General features: G+C 40.4%; 1 protein-coding gene across 3 annotated transcripts in view; it reads left to right on the top strand.

The window, feature by feature from the left end:
- The window catches only part of fnip1 (folliculin interacting protein 1), a 45,538-nt gene that overhangs the window by 7,048 nt on the left and 21,932 nt on the right, over positions 1–16,558 (top strand). The window contains exons 1-7 of one of the 3 annotated variants that reach the window (XM_042500001.1): positions 4,148–4,251; positions 8,953–9,082; positions 13,751–13,888; positions 14,013–14,113; positions 14,374–14,448; positions 14,782–14,873; positions 15,973–16,056. In XM_042500001.1, coding sequence (XP_042355935.1) covers positions 4,241–4,251; positions 8,953–9,082; positions 13,751–13,888; positions 14,013–14,113; positions 14,374–14,448; positions 14,782–14,873; positions 15,973–16,056 — 631 coding nt within the window. In that variant the 5' untranslated portion in view covers positions 4,148–4,240. Of the gene's footprint in view, positions 1–4,147; positions 4,252–8,952; positions 9,083–13,750; positions 13,889–14,012; positions 14,114–14,373; positions 14,449–14,781; positions 14,874–15,972; positions 16,057–16,558 lie in introns of those variants that run through there. The other 2 variants (XM_042500002.1, XM_042500003.1) reach the window with 2 other exon arrangements.

The raw sequence follows: 16,558 nt of genomic DNA, 5'->3' as shown, positions 1-16,558 counted from the left end.
CCATAGATAACCAGCAGTGTGATTAGTTCATCTATTGGGATCCTGAAAGTCAAACCAAAAAGTCACATTGCCTAATTAGCCTACTTTCAGTTTAGATGAGAGAGAGAGAGACATGACAGGGAAGGAGGTGGGGGAGGTGGTTTGACAGAAGGCAGGATGTGCTGACAGACAGTAATCACTTTACTTTAAGGCTGATCAGTTTATCATTTGACACTTTCTGCTCCTTTGATAACTAAATGGAGTTAAGTGAAAAGAAAAGTTAAACATCCACGCAGTTGTCGTATAGTGGAGGGAAATGTCCTTTTTACCTTGAAGCAAAATTGGTGGCACGCCTTAATTTCTACATAGCTTCCACCACTCCTGTTTTGCACTATTATGCGTTCATGTGATTTTTGTGAGACAGTCATACGCTCATTACTCTCATCACTCATTTTCTGTCATGTGTTGCTGATTCAGAAGTTGTGACATAGAAGTAAGCCATAGTGTACACAAAGTCATTTGAAGTCACATGCGCATACAGAGACAACATGACAAACATGATAAATATATATAGCTTGTTGCAAGACATTTTGAAGAGAATACTGGCCAAAAGAAGTTCCAGACAGCAAAAACTTTATCCCAAAAGGATAAACATTATTTTCACAAAAGTATACTGATAAATATTAGTCCACAGACTTAACTTTCTTTTCAGTGTGCTTATTTAAATCTTAGGTATTTGTAAAAATATACGATCTCTGGTCTCCTTTATATAGCATCTCAATTGTCTACTACTTGACTTGGACTCCTTTTGACATTAAAAATGTACAGATAAATTCCAGCTGATATTTGCCTTTGTTTGAATGTGTCATAACTATGAGTGCAGTAACCTCAGGGCGTTGCAGCATCTTCTCAGTCATGTGATAGCAGGAATGCAGAAGTCCTCAATGCAACATAACCAGCAGGGAAACCAGCAGGTATGCAGGTAGTCAGGTGCTTTTAGATCATGAGGGCCAGTTCTTTGAGGGAGTTGCTGCTTACTTGAACTTAGAGCACAACAACAATTGTCAGCTCAAGGAAGGGTAGCACTTTTGTCGCTGTGACAAGACTGTATTGTGTTTCACCCTGTATAAATTAGGACTTGGGCTCTCCCGCAGCAAGGGAGTGCTCCGTCTATTTGGGGTTAATTTTCACCACATATAGCATTACACAGGCACAGCAATCTCAACATGCAAGGTTTCAGATTTGACGAAGAGGCAGGCCGTGGGAAGTATTAGCTCAACCATGCATTTCTGAGACTGTACGTGCAGAAAGTGCCCCTATAAGGCTGCAGATATCTAAAAGATTAGATGTGATTACTGTCTGTCTGTGTCACTCCAGTGATATATATCTAGTAGTAGTAGTGTACTTTCATTGTGGGAAAGTGGCAAGACAGCACAGAACAAGCTATAGCTTGTAAATAACAGTGCAGCTGGGAGTTATATATGTTTATTACAGCTGTTAAGCATCATTTGTGAAGGTGCAGGAACCAATGTGAGACACGTGGCTTAATACATGGCTGACAGTTAGTTTAACAATGTTGAGATATCAGTTTGACAGGCATTATCTTCTTCGGACAGGTCACCTCAGCAGTCATCACCTACAAAGCAGACGACCCTTATGGAGAACTAGCTTTAGTTCATCTAGATTATGAGCATGGGTATTTTTATTGCTCTGTGCTAATGTTTTAGTTTTCACTACTGATTGTCTTATATTTCCCCCATTATACCGTAGTCCAGGGATACTCAACTGGCCTTGCTTGTGGGCCACTTTTGCAAAATGACAGGAGGCCAGGGGCCAGTTACAGCAGCCTCATATATGTTTCTAGGATTTTAGGACATTTGGGACAATTGTCATATTTTAGGCAGTTTCTCAGATTTTAGGACATTTCTAGGATTTCAGGACATTTCTGGGATTTTAGGACATTTGGGGCCTAGCTCAGACCTCTGTCAGGGGTGCAGGAGATCCTCTACTGGCAATTTTTTTTTGATAAAAAAAGCTCTATTTTGATGCTGTTTCATGCACTCTGGCACCTTTTTTATACTAAAAGTAACAAACATTTTACAATGTAAATCATTTTATTCATTGTGAAAATGGTTGGGAGGCCACCCGGCACCCTGTTAGGGACCAGATTTGGCCCGCGGGCCATAAGTTGGGTAGCACTGCTGTAGTGTGTTCAATATCTCTCAGATCACCTGCAGTGGCTTACAAGACCAGGGCCAGCAGTGAAACCGTAGCTAAGCTGGTACAAGACATTACGAGTTAAATGTCATGATGCAACCCAGAAAAACAAGTTAGTGAGAATGCAAGATGATTGATTTGTTTCTGTTATTTATTAAGTTGGTGTACAGTCAAAATCTTTTTTATGACAGCAGTGAGCATCAGCTGTTTCCTGCAGCAGAAATGGCACAAAATTGTCTCTAAAAAATACCATGTTGTGGCTGGACCTAACAGAAACCTCTGTCTAACACAGTCGGAAGAACGTCACACAGCTTGGACTGCGGGGATATTTATGTAACTGTCTCTCTGTCTCTGACAAACACTCACACACACACACACACACACACACACACACACACACACACACACACACACACACACACAGACGTGCGCACACGGCTGTCGTACACACATACACACATACATGCATACACAGATGTTCCAGTGGCAGTGGAGAGAGAGTGAGGGCTCTTTGAGGTCAGTAAGTAGGCTGATGTCAGACTCACTGCAGTCAAGGAAACTTGATTGCTTTGTTATAGCTAACCTTTATCAGTATACACCTCAGCCAGGAGCAGCTATGGATGCTTTTTTTTCCTCCTTGTTGCAAACTGTTTCACTGTCAAATGAAATTTTTTAATTAGTTTCTCCAGGAATCAAAGATTTTCAACATATTTGGCTGCCATTATTATGAAACTGAAATTCTCAGTGCATCACAGTGAAGGCCTAACTTTCTTTTTTTTTGTCAGTGTGCAGTGTACTTCTGGGGACGTTTGGTTCCCCAAAATAACGTTTGGTTCCCCAAAATAAGCTGCAGAGTGATGACTCCTTGCTTTAATGCTGCTCGCCCTTACAGGCAGCTGTAGACCCAGATTGAATCTGAGGTGAAGGCAGCTTCCTGAAGAAAGAGAGGCTTTTCCTGAGATAATATTATCTTCTGCCGTCTGCTTAGATTGGTGAATTTACAGATGACAGCATCTTAATACGATACAGTCGTCTACAGTTGGCAAAAAATGTTGCACATTTCTGATCCATTGTTAGCTTATTTAGCAAGCATTAGTTCGGAGAGTGAACTTGGCTTGTTTACTACATTATGTGAATGCTGCTGTCACCTGAACCCCATTCGAACAAATTGGCGAGTATTCATGCTGAACAGTCACATCTGATTCATAATTGGTGTAATTCTGAGTTGGGTACAGCCCTACTGGAAATGTGAAATTTTATAATTATTTTGTTCAAGAAATGTTTTTGCACCTCAGACACATTTTTTTTTCTCCTGCAACCAGCCTGTTAAGCAAGTATCCCCCACCCCCCCTTTTTTCTCTATTTTTTTTAACTTCCCGGAAGAATGATTAATATATCCTTTTCTGATTAAATGATACATCTCAATACGTATGACCTAACTCACAATCACTAAAGTTCAGTGACTTGCACTGAGTTTTTGTGACAGATCTGAGGAAATGTTTCAGTTCTCTGACTCTCTGCCCACTTTTCCACAGACTTTAATAAGCTTTAATTTGTCACAAAATTAACCACCATTCATCTATTTGTACATCAAGAATTAAAGAGGAATCAATATCAGGGCAGCTTTTACTTAAAAGGATGTAGTTTATTTAAGCTATTTCTCTTTCTTCTTTGGGAAGTGGATGAATTGTTTATTTGCATATATGTTTTAAATTTATCCGAGAAAGAACGATGGAAAGGAGCGGAGAGGGAACGCAAGGGAGAGCGGAACAAAAAGAGAGGGATTAAGAAACACAAACACAACACATCCCCCACTGTCACTCTCTTATCACAGTGCTTTGTGCCAGTCAGGAGTCCGGACTCGCCGCTGTTGCTGCCTCTGTACTGTCCAGCACACACAGTGCTCCTGCGATCACCTGACAGTCTCATGTTGTTGTGTGAATTTAGTTCACCGCTATTCTTAGACCCTGCTTTGGCTAAGAGAGGAGAGGAGAGAGGAATAGAGAGTGAGGGAGAGGGCTGGGGAAAGACTGGCAGACTCGCAATGATGCCCAGGTAGGAGTCGGTAATATTTAACCAGGCTTGCGTGAGTCTGAGTGGGCATGGTAGTGTTGGTCAAAAAAGGTTTGTTTGTGTTGTTTCTTTTAAGTTTGGTCTTGTGCTTGTCTGTTAGTGACCTGTGGTTGTTTCCAGCTGGATAGCACTTTCACTTTGAGGTAGCAGAGCTGTACTTTTAAAGATTGATTTTATCATTTGAGGTCAGTGTTAGATGATGAAGATTAGGGTTTGAGTTGAAGAGCATCTTTTTGTTTGTGTATTTGCGTAAGAAAAAAAAACTGTGTGGCTTTGTGCTGTTTTGGTGGAGTTGTAGTTAAGAGAGTTTCTGATTTACATATCTGTGATCTCAGATTGGAAAACTTTTGCCAAGAAGAAGATGAATCATTTCAAAACAGTTAAGGCCTTGCTTGTTGTCTTGGCATTTTGAAATGCAACCTAAATATAACTGTTGCCATTGGGGATTTTTTTGTTTTTAGATCAACAGGTTGTTCAAGGAAATGATACCTGCATGCGTGTGCGTTAGAAAGAATTTTTGAGTCATTTTTGGTTCAGACAATCGAGGTCAAAGCAGTACAAGTATGTAACAGTCATGAAGTCATGTGCTGCTTTTATGAATGACTCCCCTCTTCTGTCAGCGCTGTGACTGTCACAAGCTCACTGATGGGATACTTCCTCCTTTGCTTTCATTCTCCCTCGTCTTTCTTTCAAATGCTTTTCTGTGTATCTCAGATGTTTTTTGCTTCTGTTTTTTGGGGGCTTTTTTCATTATTATTTAAATTCAATTTTGGTTTTATCTGCATCAACCTTAGCTGTATTTTCTTTGTTTTATCATTCTTATTTTCTTTTTTTGTTCTCAGCTTTTATTCTTTGAGTTTCCGTACTTTAGGAAACATTTTTCACTTTGTGCTTGCTGCTGTTTATAAAAAAGGCTCTTTCCTTTTTTGTGGTCTTTCTAGCTCTCTGTCCTGTGTTTATTCCTTCTTCTGTGCATCTCTCACTCTGTGTTTTCTCTCTGTTATGTTTAAAACAAAGGGAGCAGTGAACTCGGTGTCAAATTATGCAGATCTCCTCTGGGCTGATCTGAAAACAACGAAGCATCGTCTCATTTTTGGAATTGTTGCGCCCATATTTGACCAGGAATTAAACAGGATCATGCATATTGGGTGCAAGTTTAGTTTTTGTTCATTCAAAAGCATCAGTACAACAAATATTGGTTTAAAATGGTAAAACAAGTTAATGATAATTGGCTTTATATATATATTTACCTCTGTCTACTGTCAACCTAAATAAAGATGCACAAGTGCTGAACATGTGAAAACCAACAGCAATGTCAAATTTATAAATAAACCAATCATGAAAGTCCAGTTGCAAGGCAGCATGTAACAGACTAAAACGACCGCCTGATGTGTAATCTTTGGCACAAGTCTATGAGCTGAATTTCGACCCAGCCTCAGACAACGCATTTTGAGATCTTTATGTTGGCCAGGCAGGCATTACGTCACCCATTTAACACTCAGACTGGTAAGAGGTTGGGTCTTCCCTAAGACTGAAACCAGGAGGAAAAATCCATCAATCAATTAACCATTAGTCTCAACAAAAGAGCAGAAGAACAACAATAGAGTTGTATCTTAGTCACATTCAAATACGCAAACCCTAGCTGAATGATATATGTTAGTCAGTTCATCATTGTATTTGTCTTAAAGGAGTATGAGATTACAGTTGTTGGAAGTTTCCCACATTTTTTTTTTGTTTTTCCTTGAATAGTGTCAGAATCTTCCAAACAACCAGTGGTTAGCATACCAATAACCTCTGAACTATGCAGGAAGAATGTGCATGATGGGACTTCACCAGTGCCCTGGATAATAACCCTCTGTGTCAACAAATGGTGCATGATTTTGGTTTGTTTGTGCGAACTTGTCACATACCTGAGAGGGCAGTAAAACTTGGGCCAGGTCTACAAGGGTCCATTGGAGCCTCCTGAGCAGATGGAGCAAGTGTTACTAGCTACAGGAAGACACAAGTTGAAGATTATCCTGAATGTGTGTCTGACAGAGACTCCTACAGACACAGTGGAAGTAGCATCTTTCTAAAGATTTAACATTGGCCTAGCCTCAAGGCAAGGCAAGGCAAGCATATACACTGGACTGATTTCAATAACTTATAAAACTAACTTACAAACAGTATTTTAAGTGTGCATTGTGCATCTGTGTTATCCAGGTAAATACAAGTATCGGATGAGGAGTATAGGCAGATACTCAACATTAAATGACTCGGATCGGATTGAGGGCAAAAAAAAAAAAACTTGATCAGGAGATCCCTAGTTAAGCCACCTCAGTTGTTGACACTGCCAACAAGCTTAGCTAATGTTACTAAAGGTTGAGTCGATACATTTAATCTAAAAATTGCATTTATCTAATCTTTTTGTCAAAAGTCATCTAACTATGTATGACAGCTGTATGCAGTGGCATGCAGTGAAATGTGGCTCATTCTGTTTAATTCCCACAAAGTCTCATTTAAATTCAGATGGTGATTTTGCTGCATGTTGAAAGGCAAGAGGCTCAATCCTTGATATACAGGATTGAATGCTGGAGATGTTTCCATCCTGAAGCAGCTCATTGTGCTGTGTTGACTGTATGAGTCTTCCAAAAAGTTACTCTTGTATGATTGCCTCTTAAGGCCCCATCTGACAAATGACTTTGGTGTGACAACTTCACACTGCTGCAGGCTAAAGCACATGACTCTCCTCCTCCTACTCCCCCGCAAGACTGAATAATTTTGCCTCGCAGAATGACGGCCATACTTTGACACCAGTGTTTGGTAAATAGTAGCTCACATGCATGGCAATGTACACACAGACTTCATCTCTCACTCACACACACAGAAGCGCACACCAACACAAAGGTATTCCCTGCCCCGTCAAGGCTCAGTGACCAACAGATGAAATGCTGTTTTTGAATATAAGCTTATGTGTGCTATTTTGTTGACAAGTAAAAAGGAATTAACTGTTCCTTTTCCACCCCTCCCCATCAACCCATATACTATAAACACGTGTTTAATGACGCTCCCCACTCCCCAATAAAAGGCTATATTTAGGCCCAGCTCTGTGTCCATCTGCCTGACCCATCTATCCATCAGGTCAGACAGAAATCCTCGACCCTGTATCTGTCGGTCCAATCCCCTGTCATCTTTATAGCCCCTACTAAATCAACCAGGGACCGAGTTTCCCCCACAAGCAGAGGGGAGTGCCAGAGCCCTGTGAGGGCCTGGTAGTAGCCACAGTGAGGTGTAAATATCCAACGTCATCCTTCACAATATTGCTTAAGATGACCAGCATTAAATAAGATGAGTTGAAAAAGAAGGTAACCTAGCAACTGCCATGGGGCAGAGGCCGCTAGTAAAAACAGCTTTACAGTTACTTAACTGTTGGACAGTGTTTCCTGCCAGAAGAAATGCAGCTGTACTAAAGTCTAGCAATTTAAAAAAGCTAATCTTCAATATGACCATAAGTCTTATTTATCCCAATGCTTATAGTAAGAATCAGATTGATAAGATGTGTTTTCAAATCAGTTAAGACATATGTGTGAGTGCATTCATTTGCAAAGAGACATTTGATACAATTGAACTACCTTGGGAGAGACGGCTCTTTGCTGCAGAATAAAGCTCATTTTCTTGAGTAAAGTGTCAATGATGACTCAACTCATGTAGTGGAGCTGCAGACTGGTTATACTAGGTGATTGTCATGTGTAACTAAATGTAGAGCAGGGAGGAGCTGCTAACATAATATGTCAAACACAGGCAAATTTTCTCAGTAACAGTGAAGTACTGTATTCAATTCCCTGGCTATCTTGGATGAAATAAAATTAATGTGAGTCTGGAGTGAATGGCTGCTCTATATCTGTGCACCCTGTAAATCTGTAGAGGTGGTGGCAGGTGGGTGTGTGTGTGTGTGTGGGTAGTAGGTTGGCTTGGCATACGTTTGCTGCTCCAGCTCCCCACTGGTTGAGGTATGAGATGGATGAATGGTAGCCATGGTGTGGAGTCTGTAGACTCTGCCATGCCCACTGGTAGGGATGAGGGCTCAAATAGATTTATTTAAAGCTGACTATAGTACATCATTTCTACCTTTTCCCTCCAGAGTGTAGCCACTTCTCTAGTCATATGGATATCTGGCAGAAATTAGGTACTTAAAACTGGCCCAAAAATTGAGCTCCCCTTTATATAAAGGGGAACTCAATTTGCACATCAAATCGATGAAAAAAGACAGTATATCTGGCCCTACTACATCAATTTTGAATGTACTCGTACTCATTTATCAGTTTCATAGTGTAAAGGGTTCGTGCTCAGATTTACAGTGAAAGGTGTTTTGTTGCTCCAAACCTTCTTTCATTACTGTGCTGCACCAGATTGTTTTGAAAGTGTTTTGTTACTGGAGCATGACCTTATTGTCTCTAATGTGCAAATTTCCTGGAAGACATGCATGAAAGAGATGTTTCCTCACTTTTCACTCCTTTTTATTCAACTGGTCTGCGCCGCTTTGTCAGTTAATTTGTACTAATTGTATACTTTTCCTTCCCCTTCTCACCTTTCGTCCTACTCTCCCTACATCTGTCTATTCCTATCCTATCCTATCCCTTCTCTGTCCTCACTCACTCCCACTTTGGATCCCTCTCTCCTCTATCCTTTCTCCCTGCCATTTAGCTGGCCAATCCCCCAGCTGGAGCCCAGTCAGATCAGGCTGATAGTGTACCAGGACTGCGAGAGGCGTGGCAGAAATGTCCTCTTCGACTCCAATGCCAAAAAGAGGGGCACGGAGGAAACCCCCATCACCGTGAGTCACATGTTTGTTTGTTTTTTTTTTGTGTGTGTGTGTGTGTGTGTGTGTGTGTGTTGTCATTTGGAGGCCCATCCTTGTCTTTTTAAAGTGTTATCTAAAAGACAGTTTGTTACAGGTCTTGTTTCAATGTCGGGCGTCAACTGATACAGAAAAGTAGCAGCAGGTCCTTTTTAATTCTTAAATTTTGAACAATTTATTTGAAATGAGATGGGAAAGTATGTTGTTGAATATGGTCAAAATGCAAATTCCTGATCAGCTATATTCCTGTTTCACCTTCTTTATATTGCCTATATGTTATTGTTCATCTTCATTTGTTTTATTCAGTCACAGGTGCCATTATTTCTTTTTTTGTTGAATTCAGCATTAAGGATTTAAAATCTTATATTTTCCATTCTGTAATCTGCAGAAACTTTGACCTTTTAAAGCTCACAGACAGTCCGAATAGATGATCAAAGATAAGAGTAGAGACGGACAAAAGCACAAACACAGAGACAGTGAACAGAGGCGCAACATAAAACAGAAGTCATGTGACTGTTTTATGATGTCCAGAAGCCACAAGCTGCACCTTATCCCACTTATCCCACAGGACGCCTCACTGCCCCACGGTGAACGGCGTCTGACCGTGGGATCAAGAGTGGAAGGCAGGGAATGTGTCCCCTTGGACTGTGTGCAAGTCCTGTTTATGTATAATGTTTGCTTAATTTATTTTTTATTTTTTTAAAGGACAGAGTGTATAACAGAAAAAAATCAAAATTCAAAAATTCAAACTTCAATTTATCTGTTTCACCAAAACTAGGTTTGTCACAATAACTGGTTGAATTAGTGCTTCCTAGAATCCAAAGTTTTATTTTCTCTGCAGTTTCTAAAACAAAAGATCCAGTCCTGTTTTGACTTAATGGAGTCCTGTTTTGTCTTATGATTAATTTTCCAGGGTAAGGCTGATCTGAAGGTAAATATCACCTTGGCATTATGTCAAACAGGTAGTTTATGTGCGTCAGTGAGCGCATGAGCATCAGCAATGTTTAATTGCCAACACACCCATTTTAGCCAGTAAGACATGATGATAAAAATTGCTTCACAACAGTGTAGCAGTCTTTATCAGGGTGTGTGCAACAATAGCTTTTAAACATATCAGTTATGTCTTTTGACAACCAGCTTTGGTTGTACGGCATCGCCCATACTGCACCTGCTTGCTGATTTTTCTTCTTTTTTTTCTCCTGCCCCACAAAATGGTGACACATGGTCACCACTCTTTTTTTCCTTTTTAATTTTGAACAACATGCCTAATATTTTCATAACGCTGCTGTGTGTTTCTGTCTGACCCTGACCGGTTTGTTCTGGAGCTCTTATCTCCAATAATAATAGTCTCAGCTGACAGCCCATGTGTAAGCAGCATTCTTTCATCCTCACATGACAGCAGTGTCACTCACTGTCTGTCTTTCTCTGTGTGTCAGTCTGTCTTCATCTGTGTCTCCGTCTGTCTTCATCTGTTTCAGCTCTGGTCTGACCTGCTTTAAATTTTCCTTCCACTCTGCATCTTTCCACTCTAAATCAGCTGTCTCCCCCCTCTGTCTCACTATTTCTTAATTCTGTCTCTTTTAAGTGTCCTCATTATGGTTCTCTCTTTCTGTAAATGAATCCGGTTATCTTGGTCTTACCCCCATTATCTTCTGTAATCAGTCACTCTCTACCTTTTATTTGTCTTTACCTGTCTGTCTGTCTGTCTGTCTGTCTGTCTTTTCCCATCTCTACTCATTTCTAATCCTCTCTTTCACTTTTTAAACCTATCTAGCTAAATCTCTTTTTACCTGTCTAGGGGGTCTCCTCTCAGCTCCAATAGGGGTGGGAAAAAATCACTACAGTATAGTATCAAGATATTTTTGTGTGGCAATATTATATCTTTACAGGGATGCCAAGTATTGATTTTTTTCTTATATAAATGAATAATATCATGAATAGTAATGACACTTTTGGTAGCCTACTAGAATAATATAATCATTTGGGTTTTTTTTTTTTTTTTTTTTCAATGCAATAGATACATTTTTCTGCAATAAAAATGACTGTTGTAAATTGAATAGACTGAAAACTTTATCTTATTCGATAATACAAATGTTGACAAAGTTTTCGTTTGGGGGAGATCATTTTCACAATACATTTTATTGCAATTCTCAGCATATCACAACACATTTAAAATCACAATGATATTGTATTGTGATAATATCATATTGCCTGACCTCTGGGAATCCCCTCACCTATGCTTTACCCATCTTCATAGTGTCTTGCAGTTTCTTATTCTTGACACTCAACACCTCCCTGTCACTCCTGTCAGTCTTTTTCTCTCATCATACCTCTTCCACCTCCACCGCACTTGCATGTTTGTCTTTTTTACTTCCTCTTTGATCTGTCTCTTTTTTTGGCCATGTTTTCTTTCTGTAATTGCCTCACCTTCTCTTATCTGCCTGTCCATCTGCCTCATTATCATGCCCATAACTATCTCTCTGTCTCACTCACGCACACACACACACACACACACACACACACACACACACACACTTCTGCTCTCTTAAGACACCCTGACTTTGAAATTTGGGTTGTCTGTTTGCTCAATTTTCTCAACTCATACACATGGATTTACTGAAGCTCTACATTTGGATTGGACTGCTGCCAGATGTAGAACTGCAACAGGAAGAGTTATGCAGTGCGTTTGTCTTACAAAGTCAGATAATGCATAGAGAAATGCAGCGAGAAGAGTCAGTGTGATATGTGTTGCCTGGGCTGATGTCAATATTTTTGGTGCATTCTGCATCGCAAGGACTTTGCCAGCTACTGTGTGACTTCTGTCACATGATGGCTTGATTTAGTCTTTTCTTGTTGTTGTTTTTTGTCTACTAAGAGAAATTTATTTTTGAGAGATCCACAGCAGGAATAAACAAAGCACAAAGGGTCAGAGAGTGTGAGGAATAGAGGAACAAGGGATGGTTCACACATGCATGCTATGTGCAAGAAAGGGTTAAGAATGAAGAAAAGAGGGGGTTGGTTGGAAAAGAACAAAATCTAAGGAAAGTGGGAGATAGAAAAGAGGATAAATCTGGTCCAAGAATGAAACAGATGAATTAAAGGAGAGAAAGAAAGCTGCAAGAATAAGAGAGGGATGAAGCTGGAGTGGTGGAGAGAGGGAGCAGGAAAGGGAAGGAGGGGATGATTGCAGTGCTGCTCGCTCACGAGTTCCCGAAAGAGTCATATGACTGGCAGTCACATGCTGCTGGCCTCTGTGTACACACCTCACACTGCACTGCAGCGAACACACACACACACACACACACACACACACACACACACATACACCCATGTACACACTGAAACACACACTTGCCCAGAATCAGCGTGGCTTCATTAGCATGTGTTTTTGCGACAAAAATCAACAAGAAAATTACACAGAAAGTTGCAAACATGTTTATAGTGTTTACTAATGTTCTGTGTAAAAGAGCAGAATGCAGTCAAAACAACAATCTTTCTTCCTCTGCCTGTTTTCCTTTTCTCCTTTTTCTTTTTGTCTCCCTCTTGTTTTTCCCCTCCTTTCTCTTCCTCTCTTACATTGGCAGCGACAGTGGTTTCAAGTGAGCCATTACCAGAGCCTAGCTAACCTACACACACACACACACACACACACACACACACACACACACACACACACTCACACACACTCCCCCTCTGCTCCCTGCCCTCCCAAATGCATTCCTCTTGAATAGGCTGCCAAGTTAAGAAGGCACATGACACAGGCTGATTGAGCTCACATTGCTTTTAGTTTGCTGTTTACACAAGTGCTTCTAGATCAGGTTTCTATGGTTTTTTGACCCGAACAATTCAACTTCATTTACATTTACTTGATGTGGGCCAGTGACTTATTTTTACTTTTATTTTGGGAACTTGTTGAAATGCAGGGCATCAGGGTGAAATTAGACAGAAATGTGACTTTTTGTAGCTGCAGTGGGTTTCTCAGTCGGTTTCTTTCATTATTTTGTTGTTAGCAGAGGCTTCCATAACTGAAATCCCCCTGCAATAAAATCCTCTCGACTTTGTTATCTATTCCCACACGTATGGGCTGTTCCCACTTTAAAGAGCGTAAGCCTTGTAATAACCAAATACATGAATGTCTGCATCTGTCTCTGTGACTTCATTTGCACAAAATAGCCCAGCTCATATTCGTTGCTTTAGTTTTTGCACATTTGTTTTGTTAAGTTGTTTAGTATTTACAGGGATGTGAAGTAAAAAAAAAACAACTAAAAGCAAAAGTTTAGCCATTGCTGCATCATATTCATAGTGAAAAGAAGGGCATTTTGTAGGTTTCTCTATTTTTGAAAGGAGAAAAAAATGATAGAAATGGCTGGTATGCTTTGTCTTCCACCAATTGGTATGTTTTCACAGGCTGCTAAAATTTGTTGACATTGTCAATGGCTGCAGACAAAGTGGTGAATAGTGGTACTTTTTCATCTTAAAATCAAACTCTATAAGCTCACATATATATTATGGTAAAATGAGGATTGTGCAATTGATGTTTTGTGATTTTCTGATGTAACTTAAAGCTTCTGCAGAGTTAAATGAGACTGTGTTAATGGTATTTGGCCTTTAATGTTTGGGGTTTTTTGTATTATTACCTTATAGAGCACTGAGGGCCAGGTGAAGATGTTCGGGAAATGCTGCCAGCTCCGTCCTACTGGAGGCAGCAGCAGTTCCCTGGACAGCTCCTCCTCCTGCACCTCAGAAAGTAAAGAAACAAAGGAGCAGGGCCTCCGCTTCCAGGTAACACATGTCTTGTACTTACATGCATAGACAAGAAAATCTGAAGCTCACTTTGTAGGTCATTGCTCTTTAAAGTTAACAACAACAACAAAAACGTTTGCTCCTCCTCTCCTCACCTCACCAGGGTTCAAGGTGTTCCTCTGATGTGGTTATGCTGGGGGAAATGATGTTTGGCTCCGTGGCTATGAGCTACAAAGGTTCCACGCTAAAAATCCACCAGATCAGGTGAAGAGGATATGAGAGGTTTTCCTCATAGCTGATACTGACATATAAAGAAAACCCATCCTTTGAAAGTCTTTTGCCCTTTAATATAGGAATGAAACACATGCAATGGAGTAGACAAACATTTTACATGTATTTTAGGATGTATTTTATGGGTGTTAGAAAAAGAGACAAATGAGGTCAGGTGTGAAAGATGTGCAAACGTGCACATGAACTGAGTGCACATGCTGATGATCTTTGTCCTTGCGCTATCATTCTATCAGATCACCACCTCAGCTGATGCTGAGTAAGGTCTTCACAGCCAGGACGGGAGGTAGTGTGTACGGCAGCCTCAACACGTAAGCACACACACATGCTTATCAACACACACTTCTCGCTCTGATTCCTATGGCAGCTTCTTTCAATAGCCAGCACATGGAGACACACTCATCTTTTTGTCAGTTATTGTCTATATTCCCTGTTAAAGTGTCTCAGTGTCTTTCTGTCTCTCTTCATTTAGTTGAACACATTCTTTTTCAATAGTGGCATAGACTGAATGCTGAAGAAACATTTTGTCTTTCACACTTGTAAACAGTATTTTTACAGCATGATTGTTTTGCGAGTAAATGTTGTTATAAAATCATCTGTATTAACCTCCTAACTTTTAGTCCTGGTTTTCTGATCTTGTGCAGGTTACAGGACAGCCTTGAGTTCATTGGACAGGACAGCAACACCCTAAGGCCTGATCAGAACACCGGGCCCAACAGCCTCCTAGGCAACATAGGTAATCACAGAAACCCAGTGTCACACCAAACCTTTCTTAGCCGCCAGTGACAATCACTTGTGATTGGAAGTAGTTTTGATTATAGTCAAACACTCGATGGCCTTACTGTCCTCTTGAAATGGCTTGTAGAGCATTTACATCTACATTTTCAATCAGTCTCTTTAAGGTTCTTATGTTGCCTTTTTTAACTATTTACTTATAACTCCCCTGGAAAAATATAACTCACAACTTAAAGGAGAAATCATTATCTATATGACATAGTATGAATATTTGCAGCTCAAGACCAAGTGCAGCTTGAATTTAAACTTATGGTCAGTTTGATCACAGTTGAAGTGCCTTGGTAAAACTGTGAGCAATTAGCTGATTTTGTTTCTTGCTTTCTGACTCTTTAACATTCCTGTTTGAATACAAACCAGGCTGGATAGTCTCTGCCAACAGCTCTCCCTTACTGCTCCCCCTGCACTAACTTCATGAGCAGTTGGAGAACATTCAAGCTGGAAAAGTTTCCTCAGCAAATTTGCACAATCAACCATTATCATATTAAACATTCATAGCAGTATATCTGTTGTGACATGTCTGGTGCTTCACTGAAACACATGGTGACTGTAAATGTTACTCATGGCGAAACTCTGCTAAAAACAACTATTCTTTCTGAAAAACTGAAAGCAAACCATCCAAAAGTCTGTCTTAGAGTACAACGGGCTCCCAATAAAAAGAAGGATATAAGAATAAACAACTGTTGGCAAACTCTATCATTTTGTGCATTTTCTCTGCGATCCTCACAAAAAAGACAAATATCTTCTCCAGAGATGTAAAGTCTGTCCTAATTCATTTGTTTGATCAGCTGCCTTTTCTGTGAGTGGTAAAAGCCTTCTTGTTGGTCTATACTACTGACTGACCCACCACACGATGGTCGTTATTTCATTCCAGACTAAAAAGCTCCTGTAACTCAGTTGTTTTGCTACGAGGTGGTCAGACAACAGGAGGCAGCCAGCTTTCCTCCTTAACTCATTCACTAACCACGGTCCATGTTTTTTTTTTGTCTTTTCTCCCTCTTCCTCCCTTTCTTCTTTTCCATGTTTTTGTTTGTGCTGCGCAGGATTTTCTCAGCTCTGCAGCCCTCGACGGGCCTTCTCTGAACAGGGCCCTCTGCGCCTCATCAAGAGCGCATCTTTCTTTTCAGGTTGGCGCTTTAAACTGGCCATGACTGATGTGTGCCAGTTGCATGCGTGTGTGTAGGCTGTAGTTGCAGTGACTCTCAGCGGCTGCATGCCTGTGTGGTGATTCTTGCACTAGAAGTGGTAGCCATAGTCATAGCATGCACTATCACAGCACGTCTGTAAATAACTTGGGTCAGACAGAAGCTGCAGAAACTTTTTTTTTGAGGTGGTTCCCACCACGCATGTGTGGTATGTTCTTCAAAAACAAAATGATGTCTTCCCTAAAATTAGTTCATTTGGGCAGGTGAGAACATTTGGTTTCAAATCCAAGTGGCACCACACAACTGTGAAAATGCCGTTCTCTGCCCTGCTCCAAGACATTCACATCATTAAACGAGCTGTGAACTTTATTTACAAATGCTGATTCGCTTGAAATTGGCAGAGAACCTAAACAACACTAACTGCTGCGTAGTAAATTACAGAGGGATATGTACTCCTTCAAACTGTCTATTCCGTTGTTTTTGC

This window comes from Plectropomus leopardus, chromosome 13 (assembly GCF_008729295.1).
Source record: "Plectropomus leopardus isolate mb chromosome 13, YSFRI_Pleo_2.0, whole genome shotgun sequence".
Taxonomy (NCBI): domain Eukaryota; kingdom Metazoa; phylum Chordata; class Actinopteri; order Perciformes; family Serranidae; genus Plectropomus; species Plectropomus leopardus.
The sequence above is the reverse complement of the archived record's forward strand: the minus strand, read 5'-3'. Positions and strand labels throughout refer to the sequence as shown.